This window comes from Vicia villosa, linkage group LG1 (genome assembly GCF_029867415.1).
Source record: "Vicia villosa cultivar HV-30 ecotype Madison, WI linkage group LG1, Vvil1.0, whole genome shotgun sequence".
Classification (NCBI taxonomy): domain Eukaryota; kingdom Viridiplantae; phylum Streptophyta; class Magnoliopsida; order Fabales; family Fabaceae; genus Vicia; species Vicia villosa.
This window is the reverse complement of record NC_081180.1, coordinates 99,384,439-99,407,137: the sequence shown is the minus strand read 5'-3', so window position 1 is coordinate 99,407,137 and position 22,699 is coordinate 99,384,439. Positions and strand designations below refer to the sequence as shown.

General features: G+C 35.5%; 1 protein-coding gene across 1 annotated transcript; it reads right to left on the bottom strand.

Moving 5' to 3' along the window:
• Positions 1–391: 391 nt before the first annotated feature.
• On the bottom strand, positions 392–1,587 carry LOC131650121 (uncharacterized). Its single transcript, XM_058919852.1, has 3 exons — positions 1,522–1,587; positions 925–1,287; positions 392–490 (listed from the first exon to the last, which is right to left on the bottom strand). The coding sequence occupies exons 1-3, from the start codon at positions 1,585–1,587 to the stop codon at positions 392–394; spliced, it is 528 nt and encodes a 175-aa protein (XP_058775835.1).
• Between the last annotated feature and the right edge of the window lie 21,112 nt (positions 1,588–22,699).

Here is a 22,699-nt window from a genome sequence, read left to right as displayed (position 1 = left end):
AATTTAAACCGCGGCTAATTTTATGCATGGTTTTACTATATTTAGTACTGCCACGCTTTCTATTTGTGCCATATAATTGTGTTCTACTTGCAATGGCTTAAAAAGTTTATTTTAGATCAAATTAAAATCTAACTATACAAGCAACATTATGCCACAAATCCAAAATATATTAACTAAAAAATATGTTAGTGTGCGCGACATTTTTTTATAAGTCACCAAACTATTACATCAAGTATTGCGCTACCGACTAAGAAGTCGCCAAAATATATAAGTTTACATCAAATGCGCTACCGACTAATAAGTCGCCAAAATATAGTCATCCCAAATTAAAAACAAAGGTTCTTAATAGTCATCCCATAAAACATGTACAACTAGCTAGTATATCTTAAACTCATGCATCATAATATTCATCTTCTTCTTGATCATCACAACCTTCTTCTTGCTCTTCTTCCATATCTTGATCATCATCACAAGCTTCTTCATAACCATTCTGCAAGAAAAATGATATATAAATAAGCAATGATAAAATAAAACCAAACTATAACATTATAAAATCAATTCTATTATACATTTCAAACCAAAAGAATTATACATTTCAAACCAATTCTATTATACATTTCAAACCAATTCTAGAATATTTCAAACCAATTCTTAATAGAATAAATTCTATTATACAATCAGAACATTATAAAAACAGAACAAGAATATGAGTTACGGCGAGGTAGATTGCAGATAAAAACAAAACAGAACTAAACAGAAAATTAGAACATTACAAAAAGGCAGATTACAGATAATTACGGCGAGGCAAAACAAGGAATTATGCTTAAAAAACAACATAAAATTATCACAACAACAACATAACAATTAAAACAGAATTGTACAAGGAAAAAACAGGAACAACACCATTTGTAGTTTACAATATACCTCTTCACAACGAGGAATATGAGTTGAAGCCGACGAAATAGGATCAGCATGATGTTCAGTAGTACTAGTGGTAATTCCCAACACAGATGCCATCATATTAGAGATCTTCTCGTCACTCATATGCGAGTTTTGTTGCTTCATCATGGTCTTAAAAAGCACCTTCATTCCATCCATCTCCCTCTTCATTCCAGCCACTTCATCACTATGCTGCTTTTTAATAACTGAAATTTCTTGATTTCTTTTAAACATGGTTGGTGTAGTTGTTCTTCCATAGCAACGTACTCGACCAGATTTTTCTTTCCCAAACAATGACGTAAATGTCTCAGATTCGGTCGAGTTCTTAACAGAATCTTGAAGCTTATCCTAATTAAAAAATATTCACATTATAACCACAGAATATATTACATACAGTTGCAACAAAATTTTCTTGATTTTCTACATACAGCACCATTTTCCTGATTTTCTACATACAACACCATTTTCCAGATTTTCTACCTATCAGTTTCCAGATTTTTTACATAGCAGTTTCTAGATTTTCTACCTAGCATTTTCAGCCTACAGATGTTGATAGGTTTGAAAACAATAAATTGTACTTACAATTGCAGTTTGTGTTTCCTCATCCACTTTTTTTCCTTTTCGACTTTGTCGAGTCTCAATGAACATCTCTGCTTGGCTAACTTCCTCTCCGTCCTCTTTCTTTACACGCTACATTGGTTGATATTAAACACATACAATTAGTAATCACTCAACCAACTCAGAATTAAAAATTGACGAATGTATAAATACACTACCAGTTTTGCTCGATTCCTTGCAAAGTTTATTTGTCCCATACGATGCATATACTTTTGCTTAGCTCTGCTCACAGCATTAACTTTGCTAATTTTCTACATTGAGGAACAACAAATAGGCAACCAATAGGCAACCAAATGTTAGAAAATAACATATCAAATAGGCAACCAAAATTATAATCTATAAGTCGTAAAATTATCTTTCTTGGATTTTGCCATTTTTCCAATAGGCAACCAATTGCTTGAAATGAGCTATAGGTACGGTCTAGGGACGATGTTTCAATCTTTCACTCATAGTAGTGTATTTTGAAAAGCAATTCTTTTTGATACATTTCTTGTAACGCCTCCAAGCATCATTTGTCCGAGAGAAAACTGCTCTATATCCATGCTCAGAGATAATGAATTTATCCTACAACAAATAAGAGAATTAGATATATACAAGTAACAAATTAAGTAACAAAATGAGAAAATAACTCATTTTGATCATACAGTAACAAATTCTCATATACGGTCTTGGTTAGCATTCTTCAAAGCTCTGAAGTTTGTATAAGTTAAGGGACACAAGTCTGAATTTCTCGCGACAGTGCCAAGGAAACCACTCAAATCTGACACGGTTCGATCATTGGGTCCAATAGGCTCTCCATCATCATCTAAGACAACCTCTTCATGATCCTCACTCTTTCTAGCATGGATTTTCAAACATTGTGTTGGTCCACGTGTCTTTTTCTTATTTGTCCCTGTGTTAGATAAACTATTAAAATACGAAATCGAATTTGAATGCAACAATAATTAAAAACAATGCATGACACAAACAAGTTTTAATACCTTCAGTTTTTTCACTTTCAATTTCCTCATTTTGTTCATCCATTACATTTGTTCCTCTTCAAGATCTTGACATTGATCTACTTCTTCAAGAGTTACCCCATTTTCATTGAGAAATTCTTCAACAGAAGTCGATCTACACATTGGGATTCTTTTTGTCTTCTTTAGGGCACTGCCTTGCTCTGTCATTGAATTTCCATCATCTTGCACTGCCTGTTTTGTATTACTCTGCTTTAACCTTGAATCAGCGGTGTCAACCACCTGTTTCTCCTTAAGTTGATGGGTTGCACTTGAAGATGGCTGCCTTGCACTTGAAGATGGATTGCTTGCAATTGAAAGTGGTTGCCTTGCATTTGAAAGTGGTTTCCTGGCATTTGAAAGTGGCTGCCTTGCACTTGAAATTGGTTGCGTTGCATTTGAGGGTGGATTGCTTGCATTTGAGGGTGGCTTGCTTGCACAAGAAACTTCAGCCCCTGCATTTAAATGTTGCTGCCTAGTCCTTGGAGATTCATAAACTTCAGCCTTGATTTTTATTGAAGGTTGCTGCTTGATACCTGCAACTTCAGCCCCTGCTTTTTTTTTGGAAGGTGTCCCCTTTTTGGTTGGATACACCACATCATTCGAACTATCAATTGCTGGAGCAATAGTAACAAAGTTGGATAGGTTGAAGAGTTCCATAGATGCAGGCACAAATGGAGGCCGAATGCCTTGTTCTCTCATGCGCTGGTTGTCACCCTTGTGTGTTGCATTCATCTTCTTTTGTAACTTCTTCATTTTTTGTTATAACATTGGAAATATTATGCAGAACATTAGTAATAACATTAGTATTATACAACCAAAACATTGCCAATAAGAAAATTATACAATCATAACATTAGTAATAAACAGAACATTACTAATAATCATTAATAATAATCAACTAGAACATTACCAAACAGAACATTATACAATCATTGCAAAAAAGTAATATCAATCCATCAATAATCAATACAATTAGTTAAATAATCAGCACAATAATCAGCAACATCAATCCATTAATAATCAGCAACATCAATCCATTAATAATCAATACAATTATCTAAATATGGAATTAACACTTTCTACATCAATCCATGAAATCAAAAAGAGTATCGTCATAATTAGAATCCTCTCCATTACTTTCAGCTTCTCTCAATTCATGAGAAGGTGTATCCATTACTGTTGCAGGTATGTCTTCCCTAATCCAATTTAGTTCACCATCACTATTTTCTCCATGAAAAGGTCCATCAACTTGTAAGTTTGAAGGGTCACCAATGTTAAAGAAATCTCGTGGAACTGTTTGCAGAGCATAATGCCTGTTTGGATCAAGAGGGTCTTGGATATAGTAACATTGATGAACTAGAGAAGGTAGCACAAACGGATCATTCTGATAAATTTTCTTATTGCAACATACATAAGTAAGTCAGTATTTGTCTTTTTCAACCTCAAACCAATCGCATTTAAACAACACAAAGTTGAAGTTGCCATAATAGTATAACTCAATTATATCTATAATTGCTCCATAATAAGTGACATGTTCTGTCCTTGGATTTTCATCTTTGGAGCTAGCAAAAATTGAAGTTAGTGAAACTAAAGTTACACTAGAATTTTGAGTTGTGCGATTTGCATCTCGTTTCATAGTATGGAACCTATATCCATTAATGATGTAGTCCGGATACCTCTTTGCAACAAAATTAGGACCTCTAGATAGTTTTTCTAGTTGCAATGGCACATCATCTTTTTGGGCATGAGTTTTAAACCATTCACCAAAATCTTTACTTTGATTTTTGGCCTTGGTTCACTTCCGTTTGTTAGTGTTTGAATTAACACTCTGTTCATGCTCACTACAAAAGTCAACAATCTATATGTTAACATAACTCTAACAGTAGTATTAGAGGACAAATAGGAGAACAAATAGATTGTAGTACCTGATGTAAATTTGAACTTCATTGCAATTGAATAAGATATATCGACGGGCATCATCCTTCGATTTCGCATCAAGATGAAATAGTTCACCTGCCCCCCTAAAGGACGACCCGCAGTTGTAAAGTAATCATCTAAATCTGCTTTAAGTGAATCACTAACATCATAATTCTGACTCTTCCTATTCAACCTTGTATCTACATTGCTATGCAAATACCTTGAGAAAAATGTTATAGCTTCTTCAGCCAGACACCCCTCGGCAATAGAACCTTCAGGATAAGCTCTATTGTGGACATAGTTCTTGAGTTTACATAAGTATCTTTCGGTGGGATACATCCATCGAAATTGAACGGGACCACCCAATCTAACTTCATTTACCGAGTGAATGGGCAAGTGAACCATTAAGTCAAATAAACTTGGAGGAAATATCATCTCCAATTGACAAAGTATCTCTGCAATCTCCTCTTCTAAGTAATCTAAATCTTCCACTTGTATAACTTTCTTACATAGAGAGCGGAAAAAAGAACCAAGACGAATTAGTGGGGTTGCCACCTCCTTCAGCATTGTGCTTCTTAATGCAATTTGCAACAAATAGTGTAACATGAAATGTGCATCATGACTCTTGTAACCGGATATTTTGTTGTCGGAAACTTGTACGCATTTTGAAATATTTGATGCAGTCCCATCCGGTAACTTGGTTGCCTTTATAACTCCACAAAAAATTGACTTCACGTGCGGAGTCATTGAGAAACATGCTTTAACAAACTCTACACGTCCTCCACCAATCTCCCTTGGATGAAGTCTTTCTCTAATTCCCAAATCTTTCAAATCATAGCGGGCTTTAATATGATCTTTTGTCTTCCTCATGATGTCCAAGAGAGTTCCAAGAATACTATCACATATGTTTTTTTTCAATGTGCATTACATCTAGATTATGGCGCAAGGTATTTTGAGCCCAATAAGGCAACTCAAAAAAAATTGACCTCTTCTTCCACGGGCCATCAACTTTCTTCTTTTTTGTCTTCCCGAATTCATTATTGAAATCTTTTAAGGTTTCAAGAATTTCTGCCCCGTTTAACATGCATTGTGCAGTCCTATGTCATTCTTCTCCATTAAATGATTTTACATCTTCTCTCCAAGAATGAGTTCTTGGTAAAAAGATACGGTGGTCCATATAACACATCTTATGACTCTATTTGAGGTAGAACGAATTGGTGTTAGATTTACAACATGCACACGCCATTTTTCCTTTGGTGCTCCAACCTGACAACATCGCATAAGCAGGGTAGTCACGAATTGTCCACAAAAGAGCTGTACGCATTCAAAATGTTTGATTTATTGAAGAATCATATGTCTCTATGCCGGATTCCCATAATTCCTTTAGCTCCTCTATCAGTGATTGGAGGTAAACATCGATATCGTTTCCTGGAGATTTTGGTCCAGGAATCAACAATGATAACATTGTATATTCAGGTTTCATGGACAGCCAAGGTGGTGTGTTGTATACCATCATCAAGACAGGCCGCGTACTATGAGATAAGCTCATTGTCCTGAATGTATTAAACCCATCACTCGTTAAGCCAAGTCTTACATTACGGGAATCACTAGAAAAATCTAGATGAAGCTCGTCAAAGTCCTTCCACGCTTTACCATCAGCTGGATGCCTCAATTTCCCATCCTTTGAGCGCTGTTCTTCATGCCATCTCATTGACTTAGCTGTCTTCGAACACATGAACAACCTTTGTAGTCTAGGAATCAACGGAAAGTGCCTCAAAACTTTTCCAGGAACTCTATAATAATTTTTCGATTGCTCAGACTCACATCCTTCAGTTAGAGCATTTTCTTTCCACCGCGAAGCTTCACAAACAGAGGAAGAATTGTCGTTTTCATGCTCTTTCCAAAACAATATGCAATCGTTTGGGCATGCATGGATCTTTTTATAATCGAGGCCTAAACCACTTATCATGGCTTTTGTCTTGTAATATGATACGAGAATGTTTAAATCAAGCATTGCTTCTTTCAATAATTCTAATAGGGCGGTGAATGAGGCATTGCTCCAGCCGTTAAGACACTTCAACAAGTAGAGTCGAATCATGAATGATAGAGTAGAGAAGTCTTTGCATCTAGGGTACAGTTCTTTTTCCGCCTCTTTAATCAAATTGTAAAACTTCCTAGCATAGTCATTGGGACCTTCATGAACTCCGTGTGCTTCTTCCCTATCGATATATATGTCATGCAATAAGCCAGGGATGTCGTCATGTGATTCCTCTTGATCTTCCATCGCAACACCAATTTCCATAGACCTTTGTACTTTCTCCCCATGGTGCAACCATACATCATAACCTTTTAGAAAACCCTTGGCTACTAAGTGATCCCTAATATTATCTCTTGTTTTCCAATACAAAATTTTACACATAGCACAAGGGCATAAAACCTCATCTCCTTGAGGTCTATCGTTAGTGTAGGCAAAGTCTAAAAATCGAGTAACACCATTGATTTAATCTTGGCTAAACCATGGAAATTTAGTCCACTTTTTGTCCATCACTTTATAATCTAAATATTTGAAACACACAACACAAAATAGATTCAAAACAAACCCAATACAGAACCAAAACAGAACACACTATACAAAACCGAAACAGAAGCAATATACAAACAGAAACATGTGAATATACAAAATAGAACCAAAACAAAACCAAAACATGGGAATATACAAACTGAGCAATCACAAACTGAACATTTTGATAGAAAGTACATATACCAAACAGAAATACCAAACAAAAAGTCAACTTCTTAAATCAAGAAGTGATATACCAAACAAAAATACAACAAAATAGATAACTAACTGATAACAAAATAGATAACTAACTGATATCAATACAATTAGAACTCAAGTTGCTTTCACATTTTTTCAATTTCACAAAAAAAATATCTTAACTAAATCCACAACCTATCACAAGCTTCAAACAGTTTCATCTCTGTCCTAGGTTCATCAACTTCAAATTCCACACTTAAATCAGATCAAAAACAGAAACGAGTACCAAAGCACATAATCCATATCATTCGATAGATAAACTCGTAACTCAATCAAATAAAGTTTGTATCGCGGGCAATTGTGTGTCAAAACGACATACTTTCAGTATTAAAACTTAGACACAAATTATCAGATATGAAAAGAAAACCCTAGTGAGCTTGTCAAGGCAGCAATTAGAGGAACAAATATGAAAATCATACAATCCAATCCAAACATAAATACTAACATACAATTTAAGGTTAATTTTAGTTCAGTTCACATCACCAAACATATATTAAATCATACAATCCAAACAGAAAATCAATTTAAGGTCAATTTCATATCAGTTAACTAATTCAAACCCTAAATCATACAATCCTAACATACTCAATGATCAGTTTACTAACATCAACAGAAGAAACCCTAAAAAACTCATTTTCAAAACAACATAACAAAAGCTAAAAATAAGGGTAAAGATGAAAACCTTGCAATGCTCCAACCACAACTGAAAGCTTTCGCTCCACACCTCAACAAAAAAATCAAAACTGCATGCAAAACAAAATTTGGGGATTAGGTCAAAATTTGGATTTGGACTTCGAAGAGAGAAGAGGAACGAAGATGAATGTGGGGACAGAGATGTGTGAAGGAAACAGGCAGAGGTGCAAACAGAGATGTGTGAGAACAGGCGGAGGTATGAAGAGAGAAGCAGAAAAATTATGCAGAGAGTTGACCGGAGTAGATGGCTGAGAAACAGAGAAGGCCGTGCTTCGGAGAATGGAGAAGGGAGTTGGCTAGAGTGAAGAGACGGGAGGCGTAGGAGTGAAGGCCAGAGTGAAGAGACGGGAGAAGGGAAGAGTGAAATTAGGTTAGAAGAGAAGGGAAAAGACAGGTCGTTTTTCTATTTCTTTTTTTTTAATAAAAATATAATTAGAAAATAAAATAAAAAACAAAGAGGGAAACTGAAAAAAAAAAGAGGGAAAGTTTGGCGGGGTATAAAATGTGGGCTTAGGCCACAGTTTGAATAGAAAATTATAAGACGCTTAAGCGTGGTCTAAATATATTTGTCATTTTGTAAACATGGAAATTTAAGAAAATGCCACCGTTTCACAATCTAGGTTCAATATTTCAAAACATATTTACACGGTTTTAAAACCCCGGCCAAAGCATATATGTAGCCACAGTTTTTGAGCTGTGGAACAATTTGGCGTGGCCGTAGGCCATTTTTCTTGTAGTGAAGTGAAGACTAATAGGTTTACACCATACAATGCATAACATACAAGTACAAAATATCCAAGTTATTGGAGGTGTCACCAATTACACTTTAGATCTAATCGGTTATGCCAACTCTCTACCCAGTAAATATTGAAAATTCAAAGTATGTAATTGGTTACACTTTTAGTGTAATTGGTTACGCATAACCTCTGCCTCAAGAATTATGCAGTTTTTCAAACATGTAACCGATTACGCCTGCGAAATTTTCCAAAAATTTAGCCATAACCCTCTTTTTCTAGCACATCAAAACCCCATCAATTTATTCCTAACACAATTTAACATTCTAAACAAACCAATGCACCACAAAATCAGTACATGTAAAAGGATTTGCTAAACATATATGCAATTATCCATATATTACAAAAATTGCATTTCAAATTTCCTATGAAACCATGAATTCACAAGATGCAAAGGAGGTGTTTAGAAAATCAACTTATAGAACAAGGATTTTCATGAAATCATCCTACTAACATGTATTTAATTCACACTAACATGTATTCAACAAGATAAAAATTTCACTAAATCAACCAAGTTTCAAAAATCATCATACATCATTAAGCATCAAGAAACACCAACAAGCCCTATCATGCAAAACCCACATCATTAGAGCTTTTACTTAGCACTATAACCTTCTCATTAAACTTAACTTACTAACTTAATAATTAGAAATGCATTAGAGATACTTAGGATATTACATATTATCTCTTTGATATAGCCATGGTCTTCATTGGTTGTTAAAAAAGTTTATTACTTCATCTGGTGGCAAGTAATATCTTGTAGGATGATTTCTAATGTTAAGCTCACAATAATAAATTTTCCAGTGCTTAGATACCTCCTGCATTTCTTTGTGAAAGCTTTGAGAGATATTTCGTTAGTTAAATTAATTAGTACGTTAGTGACTGTAAACAAAATATTCACAAATATAAACATAAATAAACATATTATTTAAAATGATAAAAACTATCACTATATATTTAAAAACTAACGCCATTCCCCGACAACCACACCACTTTTGTTGCACTGCACATAAGAAGTACAATTTTACCGCTTCCACTGTGAGTGGTTGTGTTTCAAAGACTACTAATAGTTTCTACTACTTTAATTTTGGTTTATCCTAAGATTTATTATTTGGTGAATACTCGAAAAGTAAAATAACAAAAAAAAACTTTCGGTGTTTCAACAGTGAGAAAAATTTATTAGGGTTAAACTTCATTGAACTGTTATTATGTAGAATATTTGACCAGAAATATGCAGCTCAAATCAGTAACTAGTATTTTTATATTTTTCTCTCATTACATCTCTTGTTTGAGTGAACAACGTGAGATCAAACATATCACCTAATAGACAATCTCTTATCCTTTTAACCAATACACCTACATTAAGTTTCAACATTGAATACCAATATTAATGTCCACTTTCACCAATATTGTTATTTGTGCAAATAGAAAACTTAAATCCATGTCTAGACTTTAACATCCATTAAATGATATACTTGGTTCTAGTAATGAATGATACCTTTTGAATATCAAGTCATACCGATAAAACATGTTTTAGGTAGCTAATCCAAAATAAGCATTAAGTGTGAATAAATACTCTTCTATCTTAGCTTGGTTTTCATGAAGACAATGAAGGATAGAAAAACACTTAGAAAGGGGGGGGGGGGGTTTGAATAAGTGTAGTCTAAAAACTTGAACGATAAAGATAAATTGCACAGTTATTTTTATCCTGGTTCGTTGTTAACTAAACTACTCCAGTCCACCCCCACGGAGTGATTTACCTCACCTGAGGATTTAATCCACTAATCGCAACAGATTACAATGGTTTTCCACTTAGTCCGCGACTAAGTCTTCTAGAGTATCCTGATCACAACCTGATCACTCCAGGAACAAATGCTTAGACACAAGCTAAGACTTTCTTAGAGTATCCTGACCACCACGTGATCACTCTAATTACAACTGCTTAGACACAAGCTAAGACTTCCTAGAGTATCCTGATCAACACTTGATCACTCTAGTTACTTACAAATTAATGTAATCAATTCTAAGAGTATTACAAATGCTTCTGAAAAGCTATAATCACAACAGTGATATTTCTCTTAACGTTTAAGCTTAATCTCACTAATATATTACAACAGCAATGTAGTGAGCTTTGATGAAGATGAAGTTTCTGAGCTTTGAATTTGAATAGCCTTTCAGCAAGTCTTTCAGAATAATTTCGTTCAGAATCGGTTCAGAGTTCGTAACCTTGCTTCTCATCAGAACTTCATATCTATAGGCACTTGAGAAGATGGCTGTTGGGAGCATTTAATGCTTTGCGTGTTCCGTACAGCATTGCATTTAATGTTTCACGCTTTTGTCAACTACCTCGAGCCTTGTTCACGCTGTGTCTACTGACGTTGCCTTTAATAGCTTCCAACGTTCCTTTTGTCAGTCAGCGTAGCCTGCCACTTGTACTTTCTTCTGATCTGATGTTTGTGAATATAATATTTGAATATCATCAGAGTCAAACAGCTTGGTGCATAGCATCTTCTTGTCTTCTGACCTTGAAGTGCTTCTGAGCGTGATACCATGAGAACTTCAGTGCTTCTGCTTCTGATCTCAAGTTCTTCTGATGCTTCCATAGACCCATGTTCTGATTCTGCCTTGACCATTTTCTGATGTCTTGCCAGACCATGTTCTGATGTTGCATGCTGAACCTTCTGAGACAAAGCTTCTGAGCGCTGATTTGTGCATACTCTTTATATATTTCCTGAAAGGGAAATTGCAATGTATTAGAGTACCACATTATCTCACACAAAATTCATATCCTTGTTATCATCAAAACTAAGAATATTGATCAGAACAAATCTTGTTCTAACAGACAAGTGTATCTCAAAGAAGAAAAAGATGTAGATGTCATTATGAGTGATCAATGGAAAGTAAATGGAAGTGTTTTGGGCCGACCATATCTCCCTTATCCGACCACCCTGAGACGAAACACTCAGAATCCAAACGTATTAATCAGAACCTCAATCAACTTCTAAAATTTTCTCCTGACTAGTGGACTATCATAATTCCAGCTGCATGAAATTCATGCCTCAAGCACATCTAACGGTTCCCTTCATTCCACACTTGAAAGATAGTGAGACTGTTATTCCTCTTCCCTATATATATATATATATATATATATATATATATATATATATATATATATATATATATATATATATATATATATATATATATATATATATATATATATATATGGAATGTCGCCATTTTAGGTGATGAGTTTCGAACACAATAAGAATACTATATACTCTTTCACATACTAATTTAAGCGTTAGAGTGCTAACCTTGCCGGTACACCCCTGCTCTGTCTCACTGAAAGCTTCATTTTGCTATAACTCCCATAACTCTCGAAATTTCTGGTTTCAAAACAAAATAGTGGCGCCGAATGTGGGAATCGATGTCTAGTTTCCTTATTTTTAGTCAAAAATGATTCGTTTTTTACCTCAGTAAAGATCTCTATCATAAACCAATCAAACACAAGTAGTAGCGTCCAAGAAGATAATTGAGAAACTTGATTCTGCTTAAGATCTAGTATTTCATGTATCATCATCGATCGAAGCATTCCTAAATGTCTCTTTGTTTGATGATCCTCCATTCTTCGATTATTCCTTACTAGCTGCCAATTCAAGAGTTAAACAAGTTGATAGATTGGAGTTAGGATTCATAGATAGTTGTCATACCCCAAAATTTTCCCATCATATTTCAAGATATTTTGACTCACATGACTTTCAACTACTCAAGACTATGCAAGAACTGGGCACACTTACCTGTCTCCTAAGCAACAAGTCTCCAACTAGGGTTTTGCTTCTCTCAAGGTAAAATAAATTTCTAAGGCTCTAGGTGGACTTCGTAACATCTCATTTGTCTCAAAGGATCCTCACACCAAGTTGCAATCTTCACAGTACAATATTGCTCAGTCAAGTGCTCAAATGATCAACAGTCGACTGATTTGACCTAAAAGTCAACTATGGTCAAAGTTACAGTCAAAACTCATGATTTTTGGTCAACATCAATATTTTTAGGTTACATTCATCATTTTATTAAGGGTTAATCATGATTCATTAAGAAAAGCTCAAAGATCAACAAAACTCACAATTTCTAAATTAGGGTTTTATTGGTGAAAGTCAATTGAACTCTTAACAGCCATAACTCTCACATGGTTCATCATAAGTTGTCCAACCAAAGCTTATTCTCAAGGAAATTTCATCCTCTACAACTTTGATGTTGGGCCCAAATTCAAGAAATGCACCATTTGAAAGATAGGAGCCAAAACATAACAGGTCCTTCTATAAGTCAACAAAAAGTTGTTTTTTGTCAGGGGCCATATCTTCAAGATAAAATCTACAAATGCAAAACATTTTCCAAAGTAAGTTGTAGAGGACATATTGAGCTTTCTATAAAGTACAAGATCATCTCCATATGACAAGAATTGAAGGAGTTAGGGCTTGCACAAGTTGGTTAAAATTGGAAAAATGCACAAAAGTTAAAGTGGTGAATTTTAAGTTTTTGACTAGGTGGGCCTAAATCTTTGGTTCCAAACTTGATCCATAGATCATCCACGAGTCATAGGCCCGTCTATTTATTTTTATTATTATTGTTAATATTATTTATTTTTATTTTGAATTTAATCACTTAAATTTAATTTAAATTGAATAAAATACTAAAAATAATCAAAGATTACATTTGGTTCCAAACTTGATTCAATATCTCATCAAAAAATCAGTGCAAATCAATTAATTTCGTTCAAAGGATGATTGGAGAGATTTGATACAAATTTAGCAAGTTTCCAATAAAAAATCAGTCAAAAATGTCTCACATTCAAATCATCTCCAATAATTGATTCCTTTCCTTTTTTTGTAACCCTAATGCACTCTTATAAATGCTCTTAACATATATAGCAGGGGAGAGACGAAAATTGAGAGGAGGAGCCGCCCTAGAGAACACGATAAAACTAAAAAAAAATCAAAGAGAAGTGAATTTTCGCGTTCAGCATTATAAAGATTTTCCAAGCCTCTGAGCGGTCTAATCTTCTTCCTCAAGTAAAATAAGGCAAGAACACGTTATTGTTCAAGCTTTACATCACCTGTAACGTTCATACCATTGATACCATATTCATGCATACTTTGAATTTCCATATCTCATGATTTAATGAATCTAAATGAGATCTACCCTTTGTACAAGTTCCTGATAATGATTAGAGCAAGACTGAACAACTGAAGCAAAGCTTGGAGGCCAGAATCGCGTTTCACCATTGTTAGGGCAAATGATGTGTGAACTTTCACTTTCATGGTTGCCGGCCTCCTCAAGCGCAAATAATGACACCATTGGATTCCTATCATCCTAAATAGTAAGTATGGGCAGCCTTGTTTCTTGTGTGTTTTGATTTTTCAGGTTTCAGAACGTTGCTATGGTGGAGGAAGAACCTGCAGGAAAATCCGCAGGTAAAACTGTAGCTAAAGCCGCAGCAAAATCCGCAGGTGCAGAGGATAAAGATGATGAACAAGAGCGTTGATTTATTGACCATCACGCGTGGCTGTTCCACGCATCCTCATTGGCCGGTCAACCTTTGCATCCCCCCTCTCTCTCGTTCTGATTGGTTTGTTCCGTATGCTGGGGCCCAAGCTATTTGTCCTTTTGACTTTTACAACTTCCACACTTTTTAATATTTGTTTATTTTCATTAGGTTTATTATCAACTAATCAACATATCTCAGTTGGTAGGTGGCGTGGATCAATTACACAAGGGGCCTGGGTTCGATCCCAGTGCCCCCTAGTTTATATTTTCAGCTTTGATTTGTTTGTGTCTATTCATAGATTCAGTGTAGCCAACCATTGCAAACAGAGGGTGGACTCTCACGCAAGAACCATTGGACCCCCACCTGTCTAGATCCAAGAGTCCATAAATTAGCAAATAATCATTAGAATTAGGTTTTGACTAATTTTTTATCACTTAGTTAATAATTAGAATTTAATTTAATTAGTTAACTACCTTTAATCATTTAGTCATTAAAATAATTAGTTTTTTTAGGGTTTTATTTAATCAATTCTTAACAAAATTTTCAATCAGTTTGATTAGGATTAGTTCTTGATTTTAGATTTACCATTAGACATTAGGTTAATTTTAGAATTATTTATAATTAATTAATTTAGGTTTTTTACTTAATCTCCTTAAACCTGATTTTTCCAACTCCAAATTTCTCCCGATTCTCTTTCTCATCTCATACTCCAATGAATACCGCGTGATTGTTTAATTTCCGTCTTTCATTTAATAATTCATCTACCTTTTATATTTTAATTTTAGAAACTATGTATAGGATTGCAAATTCTTTTTGATGTAATAGTAATTAGGATTTACTTTCTCGCACTTTACTTTCCGCATCCCCCGGTTTTTGGTTATGTATCCCCTAATCCCGAAGCCCTTTAATAGCGTAGATTTACTTTCTTGCATTTACTTTCCGCACTTTTATTTTTTTGCTGATATTAACTGCTTAGATGTATGGATAATAGGATTGTATGATAAGATTAAAATCAATCGCTAGCTAACCTTAACACAAGATAACATATCTGAATCTAACAAACTTCGCACACACCCACCTTTAGGGTAACCCTCTCTTCTGCTGCCTTTCGAATAATAGTAAGTCCCTCGGAGGTAGGGATACCTTAACCTATTGCTTGCGATTCAAAAATCATCATAAAGATCATAGTCCCTTCGATGTTGCCTATGATAAATGATCTTGTCCCTCGATTAAATGATGATAGTCCCTTTTGATTGCTAAGGTATACTTACTTATTGCCTTTATGACTATTCTCATCAATTCATAGGACTTCCTACGCTCCTTAGGGTATGGATAGCCCTATGGAAATACGATGACCCTCGATGTCCCTTTACATCCAATGAAAGGACTTCCCACTAACTAATGGTGTGGATAGTCTCTTTCCTCAACGGAAGACTTAAAGAACAAGAAAGACATTAAACTTAGAGTAGGTAGCTCTTAACCACTTGCTCACAATCAATTCAAACAAAATGCTTTTCACACCTCCTTTTGAAAACTATTTTCAAAGACTACACTTTGTATACATCCGTACGAAGATCCTTACAAAGCTAAATCTTTTTTAAAAAATGTTTTTCTAAACACACACTACGCTTCCTTTCAAAAAATTCAAAAAAAAGGTGAGCTAAGAAATTAAGATCCCATGGATAACCATGGATACAAAGTGTGCTTACACCTTCCCTATGTATAACCTACCACCCGAACTCAATCTCTTTCAAAAAGGTTTTCCTGTTCTTTTTGCCTTTCCTAATTGGATAAATTAAAAGTTGGTGGCGACTCTTGCTATCCGCAAATTTCAAAAGTCAGTTCTCCCACCGTGTTACAATAGTGAAAAGATCAACAAAATCATGAAAACCGAGCTACCCTTAGTATTCACAATCGTCATCGCCAATCAAGCCTTGACCGAACTTCTAGTGGACCTCAAAAGTTCTTGCAATGTCCTTTATGATATCATATTGGAACTGCCATGTATTAAACATACAGATCTAGATCCGTTTGGCGGGGAAGATCTGTTATCCTTCAATGGTTCTATTACTCGTCCTTGCAATTCGATAAACTCGACAATGTCGATTGGAAAAAGGGGACACCAGAGAAAGGTAGCTCTCACATTCCATGTGGTACAATGTAGAAGAACCTTCAAAGGAATTATATGAAGTTTTTCTTTAGCAAAGGTTGGACGTAGTCGCTTCCATAATTCAGTTGAAGGTAGCCTATTATGACGAAGAAGGAACACCACTCGTGATCGCTGCATATTTACTAAAGGCAATAATGATCAGGAGAATAATCCGCGAGAAAATCATGGAATCGGGACCAAGACGAAGTGATGGATTTGACCTGTATTTGTGTAAAGACGAAGTCAGACCTACCCAGACGATGAGTTCAAGTCCGTGCAACTATTAGAAAATTCAGCCAAGTTTGTGAAGATTGAGTCTGAGCTCTCCCCCGAGGTGAAATCCATGTTAATCAAGTGCCTCCAAGAAAACTCTGAGCTTGTCGCGATCTTTTTGCATGAAATGTCAAGTATTGACCCCTAAGTGGCTTATGCTGATGCGGTAAAGCGACAAGCTACAAAAGTTTTGGAAATATTTATCGGGGAAATTATCGTCTCCACAGGGATTTGTGCTACCGAAATGCCATTCAAAAATTTCCAAAGTTATGAATTTGGAGTGAATGAGTTTTGTAACACCCCAAATCTACCCCGCAAATATTCAGGAAAATCAGAGTGCAAAATCTCAAAACAAGCAACATGACTCGAGGCGTCACAATTATCAACTTAAAAAAACCACCAATCATGCTCGTCATCATAAATATATAACACATATAATGGAGGAATCATACTTCATTAAACCTTAATGCTCAAATAGTCATAATATAGCAGCGGAACAACATCAACAAAAATATTCAGGTCATGCATGCCAAACACGGGCAACTAAAATCCAACATATCTCTATAAGGCATAACAACATAATCCAATGAGAGATAATGATATCCAAATATAACAATCAAGCGACAAGACAAAACGACATAGTCAAAACAAGCAACACGTCCCTCGAGTGCTACGTATCAGAGCATGAACACAGCGACACGAGCTAAAAGGTAAACGGCTACTCCTCGTCGTTACCTGCACGTTACCAATAGAGGGTAACATTCAAACAGAAGGGGTGAGATATCATTTATTATAAAGAAACATATGATAATATTATAATCAAAAGAAAAGATCATACATATATCACCACTTCTCATCATATAACATGTTACTAACAATTCACATTGTTCAAACATCTTAAAAATAGTAACCTAGCCAATAAACAAGTATGATAACATATTCACAATTATGAGTTAAATACATCACAATAACATCTTCTCATCAAGTCGCAACAACATATCATCATCATATCACAACAAACACACATTCAAAGCAACATCAAATGCAATTCAAATGTGACCCGACTTATGCAAATGCATGTGGTACCATTCGGAGTAAAACTCCCGTCTCAATCATTGCCATTGGGCCATAGTCATTTCCATTTTTAGGCTAATATTCGTTGCCATCTTTCAGGCTAATAGTCGTTGCCATCTTTCAGGCTAATAGTCAATGCCATCTTTCAGGCTAAAGGACGCTTATGCAATGGATGCGACACAATGACACACATCCCAAAAATACATAAACAACATGTCACAACATCGTCTAAATCACCATCAAACATTAACAATATAATGTCGAACTTCAATAACAACAAAATCATCATCATTCATATGAATGCATCACTTCATAATAACGTTTCTATGTTGCATCATCATCATACAACAATACTTCACTTCACAACAACATTCACAACATAAATCAATTCAATTTAAGGAAAGGATTCATAAAGATTTCCAATGATATTCAAAGCATATACCATGGATAGACATCAATTAGAGCTTCATGGAAGTTCAAATGGCATTTAAAAATAAGTTACAGTTCAAAAGATACATCATGTCAAAGTTTGAACAAGTTTTGCACAGCAAGGTCCGCTTAGCGGCCTTCAAGCGCACTAATGGAAATACAATTTCAATAACCTCGTTTCAAGCGGCTCAAAACAGTAGCGAACCAAAATCTGAGCTCCGCTTAGCAGAATGGCTCCTCTTAGCAAGCTCTCTTTAATTTTCAAAAACAAACAGCACCCGCTTAGCGAGCCTGCTCATCGGACGCACGATTATGCATAAAAATCACCTTCGTGACAAAACTGCGAAATCTCACATCCACCACTCAAAACCCATTCTAAACATCAATTAAACACATACAAAGGCATCAACAATTATTATTCATCATCAATCATCTATAAAAACATGCTTTCAATAATAATTTTCATGAAAACTCATCACAAACCTAGGGTTCCTATAACACACAATCCATGGTTCAACATATCATCTAAACCCACCCTAAACATCATCATACATCCCTTTATCATGAAAAAATCCCACCCTTACCTTAGGTTTTGGATTGAAGCCAACTATATCTTCAACCTTGAGATTCTCCTCTTCTCTTCTTTCACAACTTTGCCAAATGAGTTCTAATTCTCAATTCCCCTCAATTCTCTTGTTTTGGTTAAACCCTTACTAAACCTAAACTACTATTGGGCTCTAACGAACACCCCTCACTTACTAATGCCAACCTAGGCCCAATAACTAATAACACTTACTAACTTATGATATTTACTATTAATACTAAATAAGTAACACAAATATCACATAAGCACTTATAAACACACTTAATCCACATAATTCACAAATACTAAAATAAAACACGAAATAATAAATACGGGCGTTACAACTCTCTCCCACTTAGAATATTTTCGTCCTAAAAAATTACCTCAAGCAAACATCTCCGGATATGACTCGCGCATCTTGCTCTCCAACTCCCACGTCAAACTCTCACCGGTAGCTCCCGACCATACCACCTTTACCAAAGCAATCTCCTTGCCTCTAAGCGTCTCCGTCTCGCGATCCTCAATCCTTATCGGCATAGTCTCCACCGTGAGATTATCCCAGACTTGCACATCATCCATATGAATCACATGCGAAGGATCCGAAACATACTTCTGAAGTTGCGACACATGAAACACATAGTGCAAATTCGAAAGATTAGGCGGTAATGCCACTCTATACGCCACACTACCAACGCTCTCTAAAATCTGATACGGTCTAATAAAACGAGGAGTGAGCTTCTTCGACTTCATGGCTCTCCCCACACCGCTCTCCGGCGTGACTATCAAAAATACATGATCACTAGCTTGAAATTCTAAGTCTTTCTTCTCTTGTCATCATAACTCTTCTGCCTACTATAAGAAGTATTCATTTTCTCACGAATTAACTTAACCTTCTCGATAGTTTCTCAAACAATCTCAGGTCCAATTACTACACTCTCACCAGATTCATGCCAACACAACGGAGTCCTACACCTCCGACCATACAATGCTTCAAAGGTGCCATTACATTACTCGAATGGTAACTATTGTTGTAAGTGAACTCGATCAATGGAAGATAAGTATCCCACATACCTCCTTGCCCAAGAACACAAGCTCTCAACAAATCCTCCAAAGACTGAATTGTCCTATCCGTATGTCCATCTGTTTGAGGATGATACTGTAATACGGTGGGAGAACTGACTTTTTTTTCGCAAACAAATGTTGCGGTGAGCAAGAGTCGCCAACGACTTTTATTTTATCCAATTTATTAGGAAAGGTATAAAAGAAGAGGAAAGACCTTTAAGAAAAGATTTGATTTCGGGGGGTATGTTATACAAAGGGAAGGTGTAAGCACCCTTTGTATCCATGGTTATCCATGGGCTCTTAATTACTTATCTCACTTGTTTGTTTGAATTGTTTGAAAAGTGACGTGTATGTTTAGAAAAATAGTTTGATTTTAAGAATGTCTGAAAAGACAACGTTAAAAAACGGGGTGTGAAAAGCATTTGATTTGTTGTGAGCAAGCACTTAAGAGTTACCTACCCTAAGTTCGTAAGGTCTTTCCTATTCTAAAGACTTTCCTTGAGCGATAGTACTATCCATACCATATAAGGGTATATAGTCCTATACATTGGAAATGTTCGGGACATCGAGGGTCATCGCATAGTCATAGGGGCTATCCATACCATAAAGAGGGTAGGAAGTCCTATGTATTAGATGCGAAAGCGACATGTAATAGCAATCCGAAGAGACTATCATCATTAATCGTAGGCAACTCGAGGGACGAGATCATTTTATCATAGGCGACTCAAGGGGACTATGATCTTTATTCCGAAGTGACGATGATGATTTTGAATCGATAGGTAGCATACGCTATGGTATCCCTACGTTCGAGGGACTTGAACGTTAATCGAAGGCAACCAAGAGGGGCATACCCTAGAGGTAAGTGTGTGCAGCAATCACGTGGGTTAAATTCGAGTATTTAATCTTGACTTAGGTTAGCTAGCATTTGATTAAGTTATCTTACCATACAATCCTAAGTATACATCTAAACAGATATAGGAGTGCAGAAAGTAAAGAGAGGAAAATAAATCCTACGCTATTGCAAGGCTTCGGGGATTAGAGAGTACATAACCAAAACGGGGGAGTGCGGAAATTAAAGTGCGAGAAAATAAATCTAAGCTATTACAAAAATAACCTTGCGACCTGTACATCAATTTCTAATATTTAAATATAAATGAAATAATTTAAACAAATAAACAATCATGCGACATTCATTGGAATTGAGATGAGAAGAGAAGAATCGGGAAGAAATTAGGGTTTAAAAATAAATCAAGGTTAGAATTTAATTAAAACCTATTTTTTAACCTAATTACTAATTAATTATTAAAACTAATTTTAATTAATTATACCTAATTAAATTAATTATGTATAACTAAAGTTAATTAATTAAAAAAACTATGTCTAATTTTGTTAACCTAATTACTAATTATTTTTATTTATTTATGATTAAATTAAGATTCTAATCCTAATTAAATTAAAATAGTCATAAATAAAAAAAGGTTAATTTATTTGTTTAAAACCTAATTCTAAATGGCTAGGTTTTTAGCGTTGATTAAAAGTTAGTTTCAATTAAAAAATAATAATTAGAAAAGGTTAGAAATAAAGAAAACATGGTAAAACAGATGGGAAAGTAAAAAAAAATGCAGCAGCTGGGATCCAATGTGGCACGACTCTGGAGGTGTATGGCGGGGAAGCGCTCATCTGGCACCTTAGATCCATCTTTGGCGAGATCCACCGGCCAGCACGTGAAGGTGCACCATGGACACATGTAGACCATATGCGCTGGATCCTGTTAGAAAGACATGGAATCAACAATTCTAAAAAAAAGGCATGTATGCAACAACCAAGGATGGAATTCAGGTTCATGGGGTTGCACGCCTGCTTGCTTTTGCCATCTGCACAGCATGCTTTTGATGTTTAAAGATTCATTCAAGTAAAATATATTCAAAGACAGAAATTAAATGGAGGAGTCGGCGTCTGGCCCACCCACTCACGCTCCAACCAATAGAAAATGGAGAGAGGACATTGGACTTTTGACCAGCGAATCACAACACGCCACACATGGTCAACCATTCCCGTTTACTGTTCATCATCCCTTACCTTCCACTAGCCCAGTTTTGCTACGAATTTAATACCAATTAGCTGCGGTTTTCGTTGCAACAAAATCGTAGCCAAATCTAAATGATCAAACCTGCAAGAAAACGAGACAAACACGCATAAAAACCACCCAACCCCCTATTTAAGGTACCATGAGTTCATTGGTGCAATATTTTTGGTCTAAAAAGGCATGCATATATGAATACAAACAAGAACATTCTCACGACTTCATCAATGGCAAGTTGAGGTTCTTGCGTTCATGGCCCCATGTAATGGTCCAAGTGTGTTCTAAATCACTAGAGGAACACGTTAATACATTCAAATCACATTAAAACACGATGATTAATGGTGTACAAAGATTAAAAGTATGAAAATAATTGATGAATATGACATGTCTATCTAAGTGGTTCTGAGTGTGTTCTTTGACCAATACTTACCCTTTAGCACCTTAGAAGAATGGTAGTGTGATTAGCTTTGCTTGAGAGTGGTTGGAGTTTTAAAGTCTTGTATGCCCTAGTTCCTTGAAATTTTTTTTGTAAGTTTTTGGAAGTTTATGGATGCTAGGGTTTGTAAATTCGTGGCTGCTATATGCTAATGATGTTAAGTATATATAGATGAGAGCCTTAGGTTAAAAACTTAAGGAAAGAATCAATGCTTGATTGAAGAAGAATTTGATTTTGATTTTGCCCCAAAACCTACTATTTTGAGCTCCATTCTATTTGTGCACC